This window comes from Miniopterus schreibersii (genome assembly GCF_964146895.1).
Source record: "Miniopterus schreibersii genome assembly, chromosome: X".
Classification (NCBI taxonomy): domain Eukaryota; kingdom Metazoa; phylum Chordata; class Mammalia; order Chiroptera; family Miniopteridae; genus Miniopterus; species Miniopterus schreibersii.
In genome coordinates this window covers 99275469-99299438 of record NC_138104.1, presented here as the reverse complement: position 1 = coordinate 99299438, position 23970 = coordinate 99275469, and the positions used below count along the sequence as shown (strand labels likewise).

The window sequence follows — 23970 nt, the reverse complement described above, 5'->3', positions numbered from 1 at the left end:
CTGCATGAATGTAGTCTGTGGTCATATGCCCTACAGTTCCTTAGTTCTGGAGCCATCTACATCAGAATCACCCAGGCTGCTTGTTGCAAAATACAGATTTACCCAATTTCTTATTTACTTGGAACATCTGGGGATGTGACTTAAAAATCTGCATCTTAAAACAAGCACCCGAGGTGATTCCTCAGAACACTAGAGTTTTGTTTAAATTTTTAAAATATGTATTTAACTTTTGAATAAATAAGCCATTCTCATGGTTCATAGAAAGGTATTCAATGACAAATTATCAAGTATGCCTTTTAGGCATATATTGATATTTACATTACTTATCATTCAGAATAGGATTGTCAAAAACAGTTTCCATTTGTAGTACAGAGTCACTCATCAACAATGAAAATGCATGCCTATGCCAGCACTAATCTTCCAACTGGACATGGATTCCCTTCTACCATGCTGTGGGCTGGTGAGCATCTTGGGCGGGTTTATAAGGTGCAAGCATCTGAATAGAGGTCAGTGCCTGTAAGAGGCAGCTGTCCAAACTGTAGGAAACACCCTAACTAGCAACACCAGGTAATGCTGACATAACTCACCATTATTAAAAAATTGTCTCCTCCAGATATGAATGAAAGTAACCACGGCTCCCCAACCTATAATGGCAGACAGGTGAGCCTTCTGAGAGCTCCTTAATGTACATCAATCACTGTCGGTGGTCAAGTGTCTTAGTCTGTTCAGGCTACTATAAAAAAAATACCATTGACTGGGTAGCTTATAAACAAAAATATTTATTTCTCACATTTCTGGATGCTGGGAAATCCAGGATCAACGTATAGGAAGAGCCCACTTCCTGGTTCAGAGATGACACCTTCTCACCGTGTCTCACACAGTAGAAGGGACAAGGAAGCTCTCTGGACTGCTTTTATAAGGGCACTAATCCCATTCATGAGGACCCCACCCTCATGAACTAATCACCTCCCAAAAGCCCCACCTCCTAATACCATCACCTTGGGAGCTAGGATTTCAACATATGAATGGGGGAGCCACAAACATTCAGTCCACAGCATAAGGGTTAATTTTAATTAGGGAATATTCTGATAAAATACATTCAGAGACAAAAGTAAATTTTCTCATGTACAGTCCCCAAAATGGCTTATTTAAAACAAAACTACTACCACACTATCCAGCTCATCCTAGCCTTGTATCTCTTGAATTCATTTCTCTTCTCTCTACTGTAAAATGTATCTCAGGGAGTAAAAAGAAAAATGGGTACTAACTACTGGATTGGAATACAAAGCCAGAACAACATAAATACGAATATAAATAAAGAGTATGAATGAAGAAAAAAAGATAATATTTGGTGACCACCTGATCAACTACATATGCAATGTCAGTTCACCTGAAAAGATAGGGGCTCACAAAATCATGGGTCTCCACCTCTGCCTTGTCAATGTATTAGAACCGAAGTAATGTACAAGGCCAAGTCTGGTTGGTGAAGAGAAGGACGAGGTCAGCTAACTTTTTCTCTGGCAGCCCACCACCTGTCCTGGGCCTCTTGCCTTGAACTGCAACTTCCTCATCTCTCATAACTCCAGGACAAGGGAGAATTTTCTGCAGAGTTTATAGTGGGAAAAATGCTCAACAGTTTGAAGGGATATGGCATTTCCCTGGAAGCCTTCAATGAAAGAAACAGGAGTGAAAATGAGGACCCCCCCATGTAGGAAGGAGTACTGGGAAGACCAACGCTCCAGAATGTAGACTACCTTCAGAGACTAGCCTATGGGTTGTCCAAGATGTATCAAGTCCCAGGCAGGCCTGTGAGGCTGAGCATCCCCTCAATTATCCTTCAGGGTTCTCAGGAACAGAAGGCCTTGGTGTAAGGAAGGTGACCTCGGGTCAGTAAAGGGAGGAGTGGAAGCCTCTGATAGACTTGGAGGTGAGGACTTGATGAGGAAAGGGGGAAGGACCCAATCAGAACAATGGGGTCCTATAGAGTCCCACCCCTGGCTGTCCACCAGTGGGGGCCTTCAACAGTTGTGGCTGGATCTGGCTCACACTGACTTTTTATTCTGTAGTCCCAGAGGGTGAGGGCCTTGATCTCAGGGGTGCAGCCTCAGGTCCTCCAAGAGTGGAGTCTGGAACTAGTCAGGTGTCAAGGTGATGAATTTTTAGGGAAGAATGAAAGAATTACCCGCACTCAAACACAGGAGACGGTACAAAATTCTGCCTCCTCCTCCTGACTTGAGAGGTCCAGGCACAGTTGTCAGGTTGAGGACCCCCTCATTTACAGGGAGAAGAAAGCCTTGGTCTAGTGGAAGTGGGCCCCAATGCTTCAGAGCGAAAGGAACCAGTGATATGAAGGAACCCTACCAGCAGAGAGGATCACACTGTCCCTGCACTCTGTGCCTAGTCTAAGTCAAACAGTGCTCCGCCCAGGGGCTTCCCATTTCTGCCTGGAGGGTGTTAGCAGTGGACGGTGTCGTTAGAAAGAGAACAGCCCAGTTATGCAGAGGGAGGAGTTCCGGCCCTACCAAGAGTTATGTGAGGACTCTTAATACTAAATAGAAGACCTGTCTGCAAAAGATAAGGTGGCTCCGGGCGCCGCCCCAGCCCACAGGCGTGGGAGGTTGAGTCAGGCGTAGCCACAGGTGATGAACCTGACGTTCCCTTCTAGGAATTCAGGGAGGGTGTGAGATTGGTGGACTCAAGTCAGTGGAGAGAGGCCCCCCGGGCTTGGATTGTTATGTTTGCGATTCCATAGAACTGTCCCTGCTGACAGCCCTTTGTGACCCCCTAGCAGCCTTGGCCGGATGTGGCTCACTGACTTCCGCCTTAGAAGGTTCAGGAAGCTGAGGAACTTGGTGTATGGCTGGTGGAGAGTAGAATTCAAGGAGTGGTCAAGTATCCAGACAAGGACCCGCAACGTGAACTGAATGTGAACATCCTGCCCATCAGCAAGGGAGCGCCACAAAATCCTGCCCTACCGTTAGCAGTGGGAAGCCCCAGTACAATTGGGCTTATTTATGTGTGGATGGCACCACGGACGGGAGGGCTTTAGTCTAAGCGCGGCGGCCACAGTTCTGTTGAAGAAGGAAACCTGGACCCCAACTGGAGTCCTGGTGAGACCCTGAATACTAAAGAGGGGACCTTTCTTACAAAAGAAGGAGGGACCAGGACTGGGAGCACCAGGCATCCATCGCCAGATTCAGTGTTCCCGTACTTCCTCTCTAGTGACTAAAGGAAGTGAATTCCATTTTGAGGCTGACCAACCCAGATCAATAGAAGGAGGAATCCCAGGCTTTGATACTTGTCACTGGGGTCCCAAATAGTCCCGTCCCTGCTGTTAGACCTTGCAGACCCTATACAGCCTCGGCAGTTAGTCCTTGGAGGTCCCATATACTCTTACCCAGATGTACCTCACCCTGACTTTCTCACCCAGAATGTGAGGATCTTGGTCTGTGGGGAACAAACTCCAGCCAGTGGATGGTGGACTTCTAGGACTAGTCAGGTATAAAAGGGGAGACCCCAAACATGAACTGATGCATAGCCAGTGCTCCCCTCTTCCCAGCTCTGGGAGATCCTGGCAGAGCTGTGTGGCTGACTTCTGCTCATAAGTTTCCAGCCTGAAGTGCACTCTAACACCTCCACAGGGTCCTCAGGGGACAGCCTGGCCAGGAGAATAAGACCCCTGTGGAGTCCTACCACAGTGTCCTGCATATACCTTAAAAGAGGCATTCTCCCCCCCCCCCCCAGTGGTCTTTTGCTGTTTTCATACTTAATTTTATATAAATTATACACAACAGCTAGGTAATTCTCTGTTGCTCTTTTCAATTGCTATATGACTCCATCATTTGCCCAGTTTTCCCAAAAGTTATCTTGGATTCCACTATCCCCTAATGATCTCAAAGTCCTGCCCACTAGAGCAATGCCACTGCCATTCCTCTTTCCTCGTCAACAATTATCCATTGCTGGATTACAATGACCGTCACCTGATTCATTTCCCTAATTCTCCAATCTTTATAAAGTCTCCTTCTCAAAATTTCTTCTGGCTCTCAAGTATCCTTAGAGTAAAATCAAAATTCCTTAATATAATTACATGTCTCTTCCAGCCTGCCTCACTATGTTCGAGCTAGAGAGTTTTCAGTTCCTTCCTTACTAGGCCTTTCCACAGGCTGCTCCAGAGGGACATTCTTAAACCCACCATGGCATCTACCTGTGCAAGGGACTCACATCCTCTTATCCTCCTCCAGGTGATTGTGTCACGTGCCTCCCTGTCACACTTCTGCCTTCTGCCCCTAACAACAGTCATGCCTCGTGGTAAGAAGAGTAAGCTTCGTGCCCGTGAGAAGCGCCACCAAGCCCAAAGTAAAGACCAGGGTCACAGGGATGCTCAGGCCACTGCAGGAGAGGAAGAAGAGTCTCCCTCACCCCCCTCGCTTATGTCAAAGGGTACACCCCCCAGCTCCTCTGCTGCAGGCACTTCCCAGAAGTCTCAGAGAGCCCTGGCCTCCACTTCTGCTGCAACCATTTCCTGCATGAGTTCTGGTGAAAGTGCCAAGAGCCAAAGGAAGGAAAGGTCAAGTTCTTCCAGGGCCCCCCCCTCTTCAGAGAGCTATAGAGAAGATCCTCTGGCCAATAAAGTAAGCATGTTAGTGCAGGTTCTGTTGCACAAGTATAAAATGAAAGAGCCCATTACAAAGGAAGAAATACTAAAGGTTATCAACAAAAGGTACAAGATGCACTTTCCTGAAATCCTCCAGAGAGCCAGTGAGCGCATGGAGCTGGCTTTTGGCCTTGACCTGAAGGAAGTTGACCCCACTCGTCACTGTTATATCCTTGTCAGAAAACTGGATCTTCCCATTGAAGAGAGTCTGAGCGACGGTGGCATGGGCCTTCCCAAGAACGGACTCCTGATGCCTCTCCTGGGTGTGATCTTCTTGAACGGCAACCGTGTCACCGAAGAAGAGATGTGGGAATTCCTGAATATGATGGGGGTCTATGCTGAGAGGAGGCACTTCATCTTCGGGGATCCCAGGAAGCTCATCACCGTAGATCTGGTGCAGCAAAAGTTCCTGGAGTACCGCCAGGTGCCTGACAGTGATCCTGGATGCTACGAATTCCTATGGGGCCCAAAAGCCTACAGTGAAACCAGCAAAATGAAAGTCTTGGAGTTTTGGGCCAAAGTCAATAATACAGCCCCCAGCGCCTTCCCAACCCAGTATGAGGAGGCTCTGAGAGATGAGGAAGAGCGCGCCCGAGCCAGAGCAGTGGCCAGGGCCCGCGCTCCGGCCAAGACCAGCAGCTCCTCCCAGCGCCCGTGAAGTCCTGTCAACCCTCTAAGTCCCGGGGGCAAGATGGGGCTAGAGAGAGCACACTTTATCTCTTCTTTGTGTTCTGTTTTCATAATTAACTTACAGGTTTGCCTCTTTTTCCCTTATTTTTCCAATGTGTTCCTTTTAAAAAAGCTATGAATCTAAGGTTATGAATAATATGGCTCACCTATTTATTGCTATTTGTTAAGCTTGAGAGTAATAGTTTTGTATTTTGTAAAAACAAATTGAAAACCCTTGCATCTTTTATTGTGGCCCAGCACCAGAACACAGAGCACTGGGTAGGAGTTTTCTTTAAAATGTGAAAGAACCCCACAGTGAAGTAGTTGGGATAACGAGAGAATGAAAAATAAAAGTAAAAGGTGGTTAATTCTTCCTTTTCCTCATTCCTTTTACTCTTTCTTTTGATGAAATTAAAAGATATATACCTAGATTTGCTTACCTTATTCAAGAATGTGGGAGAAATTAAATCATCATAAATTAGAGCTCTTGTGCACTGTCTCTTTTGTTCCCCAAACATGAATTGAGTTCTGCCTTTCTGGAAGGCGCCATGCTAGCTCTGGGGATGTGTAGATAAAGAAGACCCAGCCCCTGCCAATAACATTCTAGAGCCCAGGGGAAGCTGTCATATAAAGAGCACACTAAACCCTGAAGGACAATAAACAGAAGGAACAATGAGGGAGGAGGTGCCAGACGAGCAATCCAGTGTAAAGGCCCCATACAAGGCAGGCTGGGAAATAGGAAACTGCAGGTCCTCCGAGGGGAGAATTTTAAGTTTGGCTGCGCCAGAGGTCAGATGAGGTTGTGAAAATGGTAAGCAGGGCCAGGCTCTCAGATCTCTCAGACAGTGGGCCTCAGAGTGGAGAGGCTATGCCTGGAATGGAAAACTGCTCTTCACAGTTCCTCAGGGATGTGGTGAAGCCGACTGAAATCTCCACCCACCTGGGGCAGGATGGGTAGGAACCCTGTGCTCTGTTCCCATGCAGGTGAACACAGTGCACTAACTATGTGTTTTGTGCAGTTTGTGTCCAGAGTTTCTGAGAATAAGGGTGATATCCAGCAGTCACCGGGTTGGCCCACTTTTTCTGGGCCTGGGGGTGGGGGGTACCCAGACCATTCCATTAAAAGGGAACCCAAATATAGCATTCTTCTGTGTGATACAGCAAACTCTAAGTGAGATCTGATTTCATGGTGGTGGAATGAATGAAAATGGGGATGGGATAAACACGAGGGCAGCTGTGAGGGAGGAAGTTTGTTGGTCCTTTGCATACCTTTAATAGCTTCACAGTGCATCTAACTGGGGGAGTCTACCACATGCCCACATCAAATGACTGATTATAATGGGGAAATATTACTTAGTTTTATTTACTAAGCAGCATTTTAACTGATTTGCTGTGTTTTGGTCTTAGAACATTGCATATTGTCTGACCTGTTCTAGATTAGGGAAAAAAAATTCCAGCGTGGTATGTGGTATCACCTGAGGTCAAAATAATTATGGTAATAACTGCCATTTTAAAAAATCTCTAACTGCCAGGCATTGTGCTGGGTTCACAACATGCATTCCATACATCCACCAGTCCTAGAAGACAGGACCTAGCAAACTTGCTTCACCCATGAAGAACCTGAGGCTTATGGACTCTGATGATGTGCCTGAGTTCACATGGCTGGTAAGTGGCAGAGCCAGTACTAAACCCCGTGGTCTGTATTCTTTTAGAGCCCACACTACCCTACTCCTCCCAGCTTAATGCAGATACTGTATGTTATAATTCATATGTACTTTCACTACTTGGGATGTTTCTCAGGCAATAAAAACAGGGCTCTGTATACTAACTACTTGTTTGGAATACACAGCCAGAGCAATAAAAATATCAAAATAAATGGGTTGTATAAAGAGAAAAATACTCAGTGACAATACTATCACCTACATATGCAATGTCAGATCGCCTGAAGATAGGAGCTCACAAAATCATGGGTCTCCACCCCTGCCTTGTAGAAAGTCAATCTATGAGAACTGAAGTTACATAAGAGGCTAAGTCTGGTTGGCGAAGAGAAGGAAGAGATCAGCTAACTTTTTCTCTGGCAGCCCACCACCTGTCCTGGGCCTCATTCCTGTGACACCAATCCTATCTGCAGTTTGAAATAGGGAAACTTCTCAAGTTTGCACGAATATAACATTTTCCAGGAAGACTTTAATGTAGGCAGGAGCCAAAATGTGGACCCCTATGTAGGAGGACTGGTGAAATCAACACCCTAGAATACAGATGATCTCACTGAGACTAAGCCACAGCTGTCCTCAGACCTATAGGATCCCAGACAGGGCTGATCATCCCCTTGTTCTTCAGGGTTCTCTGTAGAGGGAGGAGTCCCAGACTCTGATCCTTATCAGTGGGGTCTCAAACAGTCCTTCCCTCGCTGTCAGCCCTTGGAAGCCCCTATAGCCCTCAGAGGCCCTTACAGCCTTGGACAGCCACCTTGACTTCCTCTTTGTGGAATCCAGAGGTGGGAACTTGGTCTGAGAGGCAAGAATTCAGAAAGTCGAGGGTGGAGTTCCAGGTCTGGTGAGGTGTCTAAGTAGAAACCCTGAATGTGGACTGAAGAGATCACTCTACCTATCACCAAGGAGACTGCCCAATGCCACACCCTGTCTTAGCCCTGGCAGGGCTGTGGCCTGACTTGTGCCCAGAAGGTCTCACAAAGGGGAGGGCCTTGGTCTAAGAGAGTGGTCCCTATCCTGCCAAGAGAGGAGACCTGGGTCTTAATTGGATTCCAGGTGAAGAAGCTGAGTGCTAACCAGGGGACATGTCTCCAAAAGGGGGGCTGTCCAAAGCCCAACCCCTGTTGTCAGTCCCAGGGGCCCCAGGCAGGAGTAGCCAAGTGTGCTGCACCTCAAACTCCCCCTCTAGGGAGGCACAGAAGTAAGGGCCTTGTTCAGAGGCCAGTGGACTCAGGTCAGTAGGGGAGTCCCAACGGGCCCAGCACAGAGAGAATACCCTCTGAGCTGTCAGCCCTGGGTGGCCTCAGGCAGGAGTGGTGGAGTGAGGTGCCTCTTCTCTTTCTCTTAGGGGATCCCAGGAAGGTGAAGGCGAGATTTTAGTTGTCAACTTCAGCACAGCAGAGGGGAGGGCTCAGGCCCTGCCAACAGTTGATGGTGCTGACTAAACCGAGAGGCCCCCACCCGGGAAGAGAGGATCCCCACTACCAGCCCCTGTTGTTACTCTAGGCAGCTCCAAGCAGAGCTAACAGGCTGCAGCCTAAGGCCCACTATAACTTCATCCACAGGGTGTTCAGGGGACAGGCTGACCCTGCATGGTCCTAGAGCATTGCCCTGGTGAATGGGCTTACACCCTCTTGTCCTCCCACATCATGTGCCCTTCTGCCACTCTCCTGCCTGCTGTCCATAACCACAGTAATCATGTTTCACAATGAAAAGAGCAAGCCCCACAACTGTAAAAAAAATCTGCCAGGCTCAAGGTGAGAACCAGGGTTTTAAGGGTGCTCAGGTCAATGCAGCAGGGGAAGAAGAGTCCAGCCCTCATCCTCTCCTTCTTTCAGGCATATTCCCTAGAGCAAGCATAATGTCAGGTTACATAGCTCTCTTCAGGGGCCTCAGAGAGCACCACCATCTGCTTTCTGTAGGTGTTTCATGTACAGTATCTTAAGAAGTTGCTAAGAGCAAAGATGAGGAAGGAAGAAGTTACTCCCAGGCTGATGTGAATATTTTTATGTCTATATGATAAAGTTCCCTTAAGTCAGCTTTTTGGAGCCTGGTAAAGCAGACACACTATGAAATTTCTTTTCATTTCCAATGAGATACTCATCATATCACTCTTTAAATCAATCCAATAAGCACACAAAAGAGTGGAAAAGAGAAATGGCTTTGAGCAGCATACCCAAATAATCAAGAATGGGCAAATGGAAACTGAGAAATAAAATTGGGAGGAGAACAGGGAAGGAAGAGTTTGCTTCAAAGAGAGATTTGAAAAGAACTTGTAGAAGGGCAAAGCTGTGAACATGGCTTTTGAAGGTTGGGCAGCTCTATGAGCTGGGTATGAAGGAGGAGAGAGAAGGACCTCTAAGGCAGAAGCCAGGCAGGTTGGCTTTGTGCTCGGGCAATAGATGACCAAGACATAGTTCCTCTCTTGTGTGGGCCAGCAGGTTAGGAATAAAGTATCTTGGTATCTTTTGGCATTTAGATTCTCCAAGGAATGAAAACCCTTAATCACAAGACATTAGCAGGGAAAAACAGTTAGGAATTTGACAAAGTCAAGCTGGTCTTTCTTTTCTGGGTTAAGGTTAATTTTGTTTCTTTTACAATAAACAGAGTCAGAAATTTCAGGACATCAATGCATTGAGCTTATCCAGATGGATTTTTATATCACCACTCCTTCTTTTTCACTCTGAAATGTATACTGCATACAAAAAAAGCATATCAAATATGTATGTAGAGCTTGAAAAATAATTATGTGAACACCTATGGACCCACAAGTCAATTAAGAAACAGAACACTACCAATTCCTCAGTAACCCCCAGTGATCCTTCCTCAATGGTATACCTCCTCCTACCTGCTATGGACTGAATGATTGTGCCCCCCACCCCCAAATTCATATGTTGAAGACTTAATGTCATAGTATTTGGATGTTTGGCCTTTGGGGGGGGGGCATAATTAGATCATAAGGGTGAATCCTCGTGATTGGATTAGTGTCCCTATAAAAAGAGAAAGGCAGCTGGCTCCCTCTCTCTCTTTCATTTTTTGAGAACATAATGAGAAGACAGCCATCAACAAGCCAGGAAGGGAGGCCTCACCAAAGGAATCCGCAGGCACCTTGTTCTTGGACCTCCCAGCTTCGAGAACTATGAGAAATAAATGTTTGTTGTTTAAGCCACCAAGGCTATGGTAATTTGTTACAGCAGTTCAAGCTAAGACACAACCTCAGAGGTAACCCCTATTCTGAATTTTGTGTTACTTGTTTTCTTCCTGTTCTTTTTTCCAACTTAGAATGTATTCCTAAACAATATAATCCTTTGTCCAGTTTTGCCTGCTTTTGAACTTTATATAAATGGAACTACACTGAAGGTAATCATCTGTGACTTGCTTTCTCCACTCTCTATTATGTTTCTGATACCCACCCATGTGGTTCTAGTTTGTTCATTCTCATTGTTGTGTAGCAATGAGAATTCCAATGTATAAAAAAACCACAATGGGTTTATCTACTTTCCTTTGGTTAATATTTGAGCTGTTTAATGCAGTTATGAAAATTTTTGTACGTATCTCCTACTTTACCTGTGAGGTTTTCTAAGTTTCATATCTAATAGTAAAATTACTGGGTGATAGATCATGCACATGTTCAACTTTACTAGGTGATGCCTAACTCTTTCTCAAGTGGTGGTACGAATCTTGACCACAGTGGAAGAGGGTATGTTGGTTTATATCTTTCACCACTTGATACTTTTCCACTTTTTAATTTTTGTCCAGTCCATTCAATGCGTAATGATGTCTCCTTAGGGTTTTAGTTTGCATTTCCCTGTTTACTAATGAGGTTGATGACCTTTCCGATGTTAAGTTGTTTTCAACAGGAAGGTCAATCCCGAATCTTTGCTTATCCTGTTCCTGAAAACCAAAGTCCAAAGGCAATATTGTTTTTGCATAATTACTTTAAAACTAGCTACTTTTCTATTGTAACACTAATCATGTAGTCAATCAACATAATTAGTAGCCCTCAGTCTCAACTTATTTATTCCCCTGGAGAAGCTGAGACAAACAGAGAGAATCATATATATTCTAGTACTTAAGGAAACATGGCATCCCGAAGATGGCGGCGCAGGTCACAGCTGCCCCCGCCGCCTCCCGCAACCACATCAAAATCACAACTAAAACCCAGAACCACCATCCCTCAGAGCCTCCTGAGATCCAGCTGAACAGAAGCCCCGCAACCAGGGAGCTGAAGCAGCACCGAGACCGGGAGGAGGGGGAGACGCGGGCGGGTCGGGGCTGAATCAGAGACGCGGCCGCGGGCCCACACCCGGGGCCGCAGGGAAACCCGGGAGGGAATCTCGGCGGCGGCGGTTTCCCGGAGGAGCAGGGGTCCCAGCCCCACAGCAGGCCCCAGCCCAGAGCTCCAGGGCCGGGAAGAGACGTCCCCACACTCCGGGCTGTGAAACCAGCGGGGACTGTCCCTGAGGGTCGCGGAGGCCGAGGGAGCCCCAGCAGCTCCTCTCAAGGGCCCGGCGCGGACTCACTCGGACGCTCCCTCTGAGCCCAGCGCCGGGCAGCGGCCTGAGAGGACCCGGGACACTCGGGGAGGGACTAACCTGCCTGAGATCCGGGCGACAGGCGGAGGGCGGCTTCCTCCCGGGCACAAGGGCTGGCGGAGGCCATGGCTCCTGTGGCGAGTCCTCCCCGCACAGCCCGCAGGCAGGCGCCATGTTTGAATCGCCAGCACCTGACCCACACCCTTGGCCCCGCCCCGTGATTCCCGGAGGCCCCGCCCTCCCCACCTGCAGCTCATCCGGGCCATTTCCAGGGGCTTTTCTGTGCAAGTGGCCTCTAGAGCCCCATGCTTAGGACTCTCCTAAAATCTCTCAAACAAGCAGCAGCTGCCCCATGCGGCTTGATAAGCGGCCCCAGGCCTGGCACTAGCAGCAGCTGCACTGGCTCATAGCTGGGCCTCTCCTGGGCACCTCCAAGCCCAGCACAAGCAGCAGCCAACTACGGTTTGCTGAGTAGCTCACGCTGGGGGGCCCTGGGCAAGGCACTGGCACAGGCTGACTGTGCACCTCCCGGGAGTCCCCAGAGACAGTGCACCTGGTGATCAGACTCGACCACCCTGGATTACAACCCTTCCACATCCACAAGGGACACACTCAAGGGATGCACTTGGTGAACACCAAAGCTCCACTGAAGTAAATCCTGCTCCATGGGGGTGTCTCCAGCACAGCAGCTCTCTGGCTGTAGCTGCAGCGGGTCCTCACAGCCAATTGGCCTCGGGGTCAGTTCCTCCCAGGGACACCAACAGCAACCAAGGCTCAATGACAACAGGACAGTGCACACAGCCCACACAGGGGAGCACCTGGAAGGCCCAGCTCAGGGGACTGGGGAGGCTGAGCCACTGCACCCTACAGGACACCTACTACACAAAGCCACTCTACAAATTCCAGGAGACATAGCAGCTCTACCTAATACATGGAAACAAACACCTGGAAGCAGCCAAAATGGGGACGCAAAGAAACATGTCACAAAGGAAAGAACAGAAGAAATCTCTAGAAGAGGAACTAAATGAAATAGATCCTAGCAAGCTAACAGATACAGAGTTCAGAATTTTGTTTACAAGGATGTTTAAGCAGACTATTAGGGAAATAACTGAGAAAATCGATAACATAATAAAGTACCAATTTGAAATGAAGGCTACACAAACTGAAATGAAGAATAATTTACAGGGAACCAACAGTAGAGTAGAGGACGCTGAGAATCAAATCAGCAATTTGGAACATGAGGAAACAAAAAGCACCCAACCAGAAGAGCAAAAAGAAAAAAGAATCCAGAAATATGAAGGTAGCATAAGGAGCCTCTGGGACAACTTCAAGAGGCTCAACATTCATATTATTGGGGTGCCAGAAAGGGAAGAAAGAGACCAAGAAATTGAAAACCTATTTGAAAAAATAATTACGGAAAACTTCCCCTACCTGGGGAAAGAAATAGACTTACAAGTCCAGGAAGCACAGAGGGTCCCAAACAAGAGGAACCCAAAGAGGCCCACAGCAAGACACATCATCATTAAAATGCCAAAGGTGAAAGACAAAGAGAGAATCTTAAAAGCAGCAAGAGAAAAGCTATTAGTTCCCTACAAGGGAGCACCCATATGACTGTCAGCTGATTTCTCAACAGAAACCTTGCAGGCCAGAAGGGAGTGGCAAGAAATGTTCAAAGTGATGAAAAACATGGAACTACAACCAAGACTGCTCTACCCAGCAAAGCTATCATTTAGAACTGAAGGTCAGATAAAGAGCTTCTCAGACAAGGAAAAGCTAAAGGAGTTCATCACCAACAGACCAGCACTACAGGAAATGTTGAAGGGTCTTCTTTAAGAAGAAGCTAATGAACAAAAGAGTCTGACGAACTAAATAGATCCAGAGACATTGACGCATGCAACAGACGATCATATTTCAGAGGAAAGAGGGAAGGGGGGTGAAAGGTGGGAAGAGATTAACCAAAGAAGTTATATGCATATATGCATAACCCATGGATGCAGACAATGACAAGGGTGAAGGCCTGGGGAGGGGATGGGAGGGAAGTGGAGGAGGTCTATTGGGGGGAAAAATGGGACACCTGTAATACTTTCAACAATAAAGATAAATTAAAAAAGAAAAGATGGCATCCCGCTTCATCTTTGCCCGTCTCACTTAGCAGTAATGAAGATTAGCACCATTGCCTTGGCATAGGGGCCCCTATGGAATCCCTACTGCTTCTTTATTCTCTTTTCCAAATAATATTAATGAGTATTCAGATTGTTCCCACCATGACTTAAACCCTCCACTCATGAGATTTCTTCTCCCCACAACCCATGTCCAAGTACATCTAAATCACAATGCTCAGTGGTTCTCAACCAAGGCTGATTTTGTCCCCTGAGATACATTTGGCAATGTTTTGATTGTTAAAACTTGGGGTGGCGGGTGCTACTTGAATCTAGTGGGTAAAGGCCTGAGATGCTACTAAACAGTTCCCCAGAACAAAGAATTATCTGGCCCCAAGTGTTCATAGTGCTGAATTTGAGACATGCTGGGAATTGAACCCAGAGGGTTTTAACCATGAATTCCTCAGAGAATGTAGGTGGCAGAAAATATGGGGTACAGTATCAACCAAAAGTAAGTCTATTGCTTCATGAGAAGAAAGTCTAATTGTTAAGCCCCTCTCTAATGTAAAAATGATATCATTAGAGCAAACTGGCACCACCTCTGGGCTGAGGGAAACCTTTCACAGAAATATTTAAGTACTACGTGTTTTATTCATTGCAGTACATATAAACTGTCTTTGGGGGCATGCACACAGTGTGACTTAGTTACGTGTAAGGGAAAATGTCCCAATTTTCAGTCCTATTTTCTTCCCACAAAAGTGGAAAAATCACTAATTCTATATTGAGTGTTAAGACAAATCAGGGCAATTCAGGACAATTTAAACTCCCACAAGAGGGGATTTGACCAAGGGTCTCCCAGGACAGCCATGTAGTAATTTAACTAAAATCCTGTTATTAGAGTTGCTGAATCAGTAAACATTGCCAACAATTTCAGAGGCTTAAATTCAGAAGAGCTTTTCCCTCAGAAAAAAAAATAATAATAATTCACTGGCACTTGAAAAATAAAGAGATTTTCATCAAGATGATTCAGTCACATTTTAATATTGAAGTCATTAATGAGAAGAGGTGAAATAATTTCTAGGAAAAATAACTGAATTAGGCTCTAGCAGAAAGGTAGAAACACTATGATGCTACAAAGTGAGGGATTTATTATAGAGTTTATTGTGGAGATGATGGAGCAGTTCGTGCAAGGCTATTTTCTCTGCATCTAGAGTTGAGCCAGAAGTCACTATAGTTCAGCCAGCCTGGCAATTGGAGGTAAGGTGGGCATAGATGAAAGCAAAGACACTGGAACCTGCATGTATGTCATATTACAGCCTCAGTGCCATGGGTAACCTTCAGGAGAAACTGGCTTTGCCATGGTACTGCACTGGCACTTGTTCCAGAGAGCTCTAAGGAGGGAACTTCTTAGGAGTTGAATGAGCTTTGTGTCCAGGTACTGCCCTCTGCTGACAAGGTAAGCCAGTTGATCAGGGACAACCTGCCTGCCTCTCTAATAACTGAGCTGTAAATATAGCTGCTAGACAGAACTGCTGCTTAACTTCTAAACTTTTAAATCTCATGCAACTTTCTCCTGTGGCCAACCCCAACCTGGAAGCATACAGGGAAAGGAATTATGGGAAACATGATTCAAAGGCACCACAAACACCCTGCTTTCCAAAGGAAGAGCAAATACTCAATGAATCAGAGCTTCCCACCATGAAATCAGTGGAAATCAGTGGAAATCAGTGGATGAGAAGCTGGCAGTAGCCTTGGGAATGTGGGTGTTAAAGAATAGAATTCTAGAGGGTGATAAATAAAAATAAAGAAAATAAAACTAAAATGAGTCTTTCTCAGGGAACTTTCTATCCAAGAGAAAGTGAACTGTGAAATAGACCATGGGCATCATGTGTAAGGTGATAGCTAAAACTATAATTATAACATGGCAACAGTGGAGAGTGGAAGCTAATTCCTTAGATTATGACTGATTCTACCTTATAAATATGGAACTGTACAAACTTATTTGGAAGACCAAGTAAGCTGGAAATTGGAAGTTTAACAAATCAAATGAAAAGGACATACAATACTTTCTATAGAATCAAGTAAGGCATTTGGTAAATTCAACATCTATTCATGATTTTAAATGAAATATTTCATAAAATAGGAATTGATTAATTTATTTTCTTATCATGATAAAATATAGCCAACAAGTCAGTGTTATGATTTATGAGAAAATGCTAGAAGCATTCCCATTAAGACAAAGACAAGGATAGTTTTTATTACCATTAATATTTTTGAATTTTTAGCCAAAGTAATTAAGCTGGAGAAATAAATCAAAAATCATTAAAATTGGGAAGGAAGAAACAAAGTTATCATTACTCATAAAGTGATATTTTTCTCCTAGAAACCCAGCAGAACCAATGTCACTCCAATTAAAGAAAAAAGAAAACCCAACAGAATGAACTAAAAAACTTTCAAATGATAAGGAATTTTAGTACATTTCTGCTTATAAAACCAACACACAGAAAACAATATCTTTCATACAAATAAACAACAACCAGTTGTAACATATTGAAGATCATACTTAAGGTCTTTTAGAGAAAAAGTTTGATTTCTATTCTAGATGATTGGAAAACATTAGAAAACAAATCACTCAAAGCAAAACAAAAAATCCTTGCCCCCATGGAACATATACACTAATGGATTCTAAAGAATGGTAGGCACCTATTATACAAAGAAAAAAATAAATTAAAAACCTAAAAACCGGGCTAAGAAACAAGATGGCGGCGCAGGTCACAGCTGCCCCCGCCGCCTCTCGCAACCGCATCACAATCACAACTAAAACACAGAACCACCGTCCCTCAGAGCCTCCTGAGATCCGGCTGCACAGAAGCCACCAACCAGGGAGCTGAGGCAGCACCGAGACGGGAGGAGGGGGAGACGCGGGCGGGGCGGGGCTGGATCAGAGACGCGGCCGGGCCCACACCCAGTGCCGCGGGGAAACCCGGGAGGGAATCTCGGCGGCGGGGGTTTCCCGGAGGAGCAGGGGTCCCAGCCCCACAGCAGCCCCCAGCCCAGGGCTCCAGGCCGGGAAGAGACGTCCCCACACTCCGGGCTGTGAAACCAGCGGGGACTGTCCCTGAGGGTCGCGGAGGCCGCGGGAGCCCCAGCAGCTCCTCTCAAGGGCCCGGCGCGGACTCACTCGGACGCTCCCTCTGAGCCCAGCGCCAGGCAGCAGCCGGAAAGGACCCGGGACACTCGGGGAGGGACTAACCTGCCTGAGATCCGGGCGACAGGCGGAGGGCGGCTTCCTCCCGGGCAGAAGGGCTGGCGGAGGCCATGGCTCCTGTGGCGAGTCCTCCCCGCACAGCCCGCAGGCAGGCGCCATGTTTGAATCGCGGGCACCTGACCCACACCCTTGGCCCCGCCCCGTGATTCCCGGAGGCCCCGCCCTCCCCACCTGCAGCTCATCCGGGCCCTTTCCAGGGGCTTTTCTGTGCAAGTGGCCTCTCGAGCCCCATGCTTAGGACTCTCCTAAAATCTCTCAAACAAGCAGCAGCTGCCCCATGCGGCTTGATAAGGGGCCCCAGGCCTGGCACTAGCGGCAGCTGCACTGGCTCATAGCTGGGCCTCTCCTGGGCTCCTCCAAGCCCAGCACAAGGAGCAGCCAACTACGGTTTGCTGTGTAGCTCATGCTGGGGGGCCCTGGGCAAGGCACTGGCACAGGCTGACTGTGCCCTCCCGGGAGTCCCCAGAGACAGTGCACCTGGTGATCAGACTCGACCACCCTGGATTACAACCCTACCACATCCACAAGGGACACACTCAAGGGGCGCACTTGGTGAACATCAAAGCTCCACTGAAGTAAATCCTGCTCCATGGGGGTGTCTCCAGCACAGCAGCTCTCTGGCTGTAGCTGCAGCGGGTCCTCACAGCCAACTGGCCTGGGGGTCAGTTCCTCCCAGGGACACCAACAGCAACCAAGGCTCAATGACAACAGGACAGTGCACACAGCCCACAGGGGAGCACCTAGAAGGCCCAGCTCAGGGGACTGGGGAGGCTGAGCCACTGCACCCTACAGGACACCTACTACACAAAGCCACTCTACACATTCCAGGAGACATAGCAGCTCTACCTAATGCATAGAAACAAACACCTGGAAGCAGCCAAAATGGGGACGCAAAGAAACATGTCACAAAGGAAAGAACAGAAGAAATCTCTAGAAAAGGAACCAAATGAAATAGATCCAAGCAACCTAACAGATACAGAGTTCAGAATTTTGTTTATAAGGATGTTTAAGCAGACTATTAGGGAAATAACTGAGAAAATCGATAACATAATAAAGTACCAATTTGAAATGAAGGCTTCAGGAACTGAAATGAAGAATAATTTACAGGGAACCAACAGTAGAGTAGAGGACGCTGAGAATCAAATCAGCAATTTGGAACATGAGGAAACAAAAAGCACCCAACCAGAAGAGCAAAAAGAAAAAAGAATCCAGAAATATGAAGGTAGCATAAGGAGCCTCTGGGACAACTTCAAGAGGCTCAACATTCATATTATTGGGGTGCCAGAAAGGGAAGAAAGAGACCAAGAAATTGAAAACCTATTTGAAAAAATAATTACGGAAAACTTCCCCTACCTGGGGAAAGAAATAGACTTACAAGTCCAGGAAGCATAGAGAGTCCCAAACAAGAGGAACCCAAAGAGGCCCACAGCAAGACACATCATCATTAAAATGCCAAAGGTGAAAGACAAAGAGAGAATCTTAAAAGCAGCAAGAGAAAAGCTATTAGTTCCCTACAAGGGAGCACCCATATGACTGTCAGCTGATTTCTCAACAGAAACCTTGCAGGCCAGAAGGGAGTGGCAAGAAATGTTCAAAGTGATGAAAAACATGGAACTACAACCAAGACTGCTCTACCCAGCAAAGCTATCATTTAGAACTGAAGGTCAGATAAAGAGCTTCTCAGACAAGGAAAAGCTAAAGGAGTTCATCACCAACAGACCAGCACTACAGGAAAAGTTGAAGGGTCTTCTTTAAGAAGAAGCTAATGAACAAAAGAATCTGACAAACTAAATAGATCAAGAGACATTGACGCATGCAACAGACGATCATATTTCAGAGGAAAGAGGGAAGGGGGGTGAAAGGTGGGAAGAGATTAACCAAAGAAGTTATATGCATATATGCATAACCCATGGATGCAGACAATGACGGCGTGAAGGCCTGGGGAGGGGGTGGGATCGAAGTGGAGGGGGTCAGTGGGGGGGGGGAAATGGGATACCTGTAATACTCTCAACAATAAAGATAAATTTTAAAAAAAAACAACTAAATACCTTACAAAGCCTATGAAACCTAAAACAAATTTTTTAAATAAAGGTATTTTAAGTATTAACCCCTGTGCAGAGAAAAAGTATCTGAAGGAAATGTACTTCTATCTTGTGCAATGAGTCCTGCTCTTATAATTTTTTATTGTTTCTCTGAATAAGCTTGACTATACGAGCAAATGAAAATTATAAATTAGCTATAATAAAAGTGACATTGACAAAGAGAAAATAAATGAAACAATAAAACCAAATGTGCCTTCTTTGAAAAGATCAACCAAATTGACAAATGGTTAGCTATACTGACCAAGAAAAAAGAGAGAACACTCAAATAACTAAAATCAGGAATGAAAGAAGGAACTTAATTCCCAACCTTACAGAAGTAAAAAGGATTATAAGGGAATTCTATGAATAATTACATGTCAACATATTAGATAGCCTAGCTAAAACAGACAAATTCTAGAAAGACACAAACAACCAAAGTTGACTCCAGAAGCAATAGAAAATCTTAGTAGACTTTTAACAAGTAAAGAGATTGAAACAGTAATCATTTTCCTATAAAGAAAAGCTCAGGCTCAAATGTTTTTACTGGCAAATACTACCAAACATTTAAAAAATTAATGCCAATCCTTCACAAACTCTTCCCAAAAACTAGTAGAAGGAACACTTCACAAATTATTCTACGAGGTGATAGCAAAAAACAGACAAAGACATCAGAATGAAAGAAAAAGAAAACTACAGACCAATATCCCAAATGAATATAGATGCAAAAGTTCCAACAAAATACTAGCAAACTAAATCAGTAACATATAAAAAAGGATTATATACTGTGACCAAGGGTAACCTATCCCAGGAATGAAAGGTTGACATATATATGTGTCTTTGCAAACTATAAAATATATGTGTTTAAATTTGTACAATGGTATTGTCTTGTAGATCTCATCTGGTTTTTTTTTACTTGAGAGTGTACTTCTAAGATCTTTCCACAATGCAGTTGCTTTTAATTCCTGAGTAGTATGCATTTCATTTATCCATTTCCACATTGATGGACAGCAGGTTGCCTCCAATTCTTTATTTTCCCAAACAAGGCTCCAATGAACAAGTTTATTCAGATACCATCTTGGATCTATGTGAAGGTGTATCTCCATTCTATACGGAGGAGTGGGCCTGCCAGCTCATAGAGAATATGCATAATTTCACTCAGAACACTATTATTATCCACAATGGCACAGGTTTAAATCTTTGATCAGAGTAGATGACTTTTTTTATTTCCTCACCTCTTCACAAACACTTAGTATTTTTTGAGTTTTTCTTTTTTGGCAATAAAATGAGAACAAGGTGCATTGCTGTTTTAATTTGCATTTTTCTGATTACCAGTGAGGTTGAGCATCTCTTTTTGTTCTTGTTTGCCCATTTAGAATTCTGTTCCTGTGACTTGCCTTTTCATATAATTTGCCCATTTTTCTATTTCCCCTTTTGTTATCTTGTTGATTTGCATTATTTCCTTGTATATTATAGATATTAACCCTTTGACTCTAGTTTTTGATGTTACAAAATTCTCACATTAAGCCACTCATTTCTTAATTTTATATGTGATGTCTTTCATTCCGAAAAAGGTTTTAGTATTGATGCAAACAAATAATGTCTCTGTCAAGTGAACAATAATTTTTTTTAATAATTGGAAAAATCCATTTACCAGTAGAAAATCATATGGAAAGTATACGATGTTGAGATTTGCAAAGTGAAGAAGTTCAGTCCGTGATTCCTTTCATTTTGATTTACTTTCAGGGTTTTGTGAAAATCAAATACCTTGTCTGGATGCAAACACTACTCTAAGGCACAGTGAGTGAAATAAGCATATACAGTATCCAGGTCATACGACCAGCAAAGAGCAGGATTCTCTTTAACAATGATGTTAAACTCTCTTTTAAAAATCTATTTTTTGATTTGCACATGTTTAATTTGTATGTATATTTTATACAATTTTTTATGAATCACATTCCACAATAAGAAAAATTAATAAATGTGATGCTTTTGTAGGTTTTTAATTGATCTTTATCAGAGTAAGAAGTTCCTTTATCTTTCCTTTCTATTATTTCTGGTAGATTTTTAACATTATTATAATGTTTCTCTTTATTTTTAGCAATGTTTTAAAATTAAACTCCACTTTATATGTTGCTATTATTGCCCATGTTTTAGTTGAGATTAACATTAATCTGATGTATTTTATTGTTTATTTTACACTTTTAGGTGTAGTTTTGTTTTAGGAGCTTTTTATAAATTAAAGATTTCAGGTTTGGTTTTTGTTTTAAAGTCAGCCTAAAAGTCTATGTCTTTTACTGGGTGAATTTAACTCACTGAAATTTATTTATATCATTTTGTATTTGGACTTATCTTTTTTATATATTTTAGAGCTCACCCATCAACTTTTATAAATAAATTCAAGTATAGTATTTTCTAAGTAAAAATTATTCAATTTTACTTATCCCTCCTAAGGTAAAGATTTTTGCATGCTTTATGCATTGAACAGTCCCCATTATTTTACTGTTGCTTTGAGATTTAGTTGCTCCCTTGTTTATAAAAAATGATTACCTTTTTTTAGTCATTAATTTGATTTACTGATATATTTTATCAATTTATTTATCCCCCTGTGTTCACTTTTCTTCTCGCCAAAGTATATACTTTAATATTTCTTTCAGCAAGGGTCTGTGAGTCATAAATTCAGCCTTTGTAAATCTGAAAATATTTTTATTTTTTCCTCACTCTTGAATGAAAATTTATACCCACGTAAGTTTTGAGCTGGACTATATTACCCCACTGTAAGCTTGCAACTATTGTTGTTAATGAGAAGTGTACTCTCTTTCTAATTGTTACATTATATCTGCCTTTTTATTTGGTTATCTTTACTGTTATTCATTCCAACTACAATGTGTCTTAAGGTGGGTATCATTTTATTTATCCTGCTCAGCCTCAAAGTGAACTTTGCTCTAAAGACTCAAGTCTTTCTTCAATTATGGAAATTTTTCATCAATATTTCCTTAAGTATTGCTTCTTCAACTCCCCCCCTCTTTTTTTTTCTCATGGAACTTGCATTATGTTTATGTATTTCTCAATCTTTCTCCATGACAACTGTTCTTTTATAGTTGGTATTAGTATCTATGTGCTGTATTGTGGATGAATTATTCGAGACTTGTTTTCCAATTCACAAGTTCTCTATTCAAATGTGTCTCAATTTCATCTTACCCTGTCTATGGAAGATCTACCCTATCTTATCTTTAATTTCAGTAGCGATATTTTCATTCTAAATTTTCTATTTGGTTCCTTTCATATCTACCTACTCTTATTCTTTTAAGTCTGCTTTGTTTGATAATTTCCTATTCACATTATGAAAATGTGTTTTTTAGCCTATTATCTTAGGCGCACTTATGACCAAGTTTTTTGAAAGCTGTTCTATTATTTCAATTTCATCTTGAGTGAGCTCCTGTTTTGATTGATGATTTTTGTCAGCTGTCTTTCTTAGCATACAATTTATTGACTTCCTTTGGAATTTTAGTTTGCAAGATCATTTTGAGACTTTCAGAGGGAATCCTCTTTTTCTCTTCCTGCTGCTTTCCAGCAGGTTTTTAGTATTTTCCTTTGGGGCTGATGATACAGGGCGGAGTTGTTTGGAGGTTCTGGGGCTCAGTCTTGTGATGGCATCAGGGGTACCTCAAATTCAGTCGGATCCATCCTGGGCTCCCTTCTGCTGTGACAGCTGACCGTGCCCTCTCCCACAGGCCCACCGAGCCACAGCCCAGGTGGCAGTGAGCAGCAGATCTTGACAGCTGCCTTCACCCTTTGCTATTTTTTCTCCTGCCTCTCTAGGTGAACAGAGAAGGAGACAACGCTTGGCACCCATTTCCAAAAGACGGCTGAGCTTGGTGCCACCCTGCTGCCTAAGTAATGCTTAGCATGTGCAGGGGGCTTCGAAAAAGACAGAGAAGCAGGCAGTCTCTCCAGATGGGGGACTGCAGGAGTCAGGCTTTTAAACAGGAAGGAGACAGAGACAGAGAGACAGAGAGGGGGTGGGGGGAAGGAAAGGGGGGGAGAGAAGCAGATAGAAAAACGAGGTAGGAAGATAGGCATGGAAGGTGAGGAAGGCCTGAGGCAAGAAGCAGACAGAGGCAGAGATGGGGAGGTAGGGTTTGGGGAGAAAGAGCCCAAGAGAGGAAGAAGAGAGGAACAGAGACAGTGTGAGAGAATCAAAGGCAGGCATAAATGGAAAAAGCTTGCAAAAAATAATGGGACTACGTTGAAGAGACTCAATTTTCATGCTTTAAAAAGAGAACGTGGCCACAACCATACGCGTAGATGGACCCTTTTTCCTGAGCCTGTTGAGGGATAACCCAGAAGACAGGAAGTAGTAGAAGGGAGTCATCTTCCCACCAGTGGGGTGACCCCTTCCAAGCCTAAGACAGAAGGCTGCTCGACACTAGCTGTTGCTGGGCACAGATAGGGGCACTCCCACTGCCTCTGGTCACTTACAGCCAGGCTGATTTGATAGTCTCTTCAATAACCCATTCATCCGCAGCCTTATATTAGTTTTCATCCTGAGGAACACTAATTGCCCTTCAGCTAAGAGCATGTGTGAAGCACTGATTGATGATATTACACTATTTTCCACTTCAGCAGCAGCCACATATGTCTTGGCTGACGCACACACCCCTCCCCACATGGCAGGTGGGGTTATCCCAGGACCAGTGACTTCAGGGAAAGTGAGCCCTCCAACAGTAAATTAGTAGTTGGCTTAATAGAATGAACCACAAGAGATTAACCCCATCCTAATGACTGATCTTCCCCCTTCGAAAGAGCACGGTCAGCTATCAGCATGAGGCAAAATATTTGCTTTTTTCTAAGAGTGCTTCCATTTAATCAAACCTGTCTTTGCTTGGGTTTGCCCAGAAGTAGAATCTTAGAGAAAGATATGAGAGCAAGAAGTTTATTTGGGAGGTGCAGAT

The 23970-nt window shown here is 44.3% G+C and overlaps 1 protein-coding gene and 1 pseudogene across 2 annotated transcripts in view; both read left to right on the top strand.

The window, feature by feature from the left end:
* Positions 1–4298: 4298 nt before the first annotated feature.
* On the top strand, positions 4299–5312 carry MAGEB17 (MAGE family member B17; the record flags this gene model as incomplete). The annotated part of the gene is made up of 1 exon (XM_081125429.1): positions 4299–5312. One exon carries the CDS (start codon positions 4299–4301, stop codon positions 5310–5312), a length of 1014 nt encoding a protein of 337 aa, XP_080981555.1.
* A 1622-nt stretch (positions 5313–6934) lies between these two features.
* The window catches only part of LOC308551093 (ATP synthase membrane subunit K, mitochondrial pseudogene), a 165380-nt pseudogene continuing 148344 nt past the window's right edge, over positions 6935–23970 (top strand). The window contains exon 1 of the transcript in view: positions 6935–6988. The product of the transcript in view is annotated as an ATP synthase membrane subunit K, mitochondrial pseudogene (transcript). The remainder of the gene's footprint in view (positions 6989–23970) is intronic.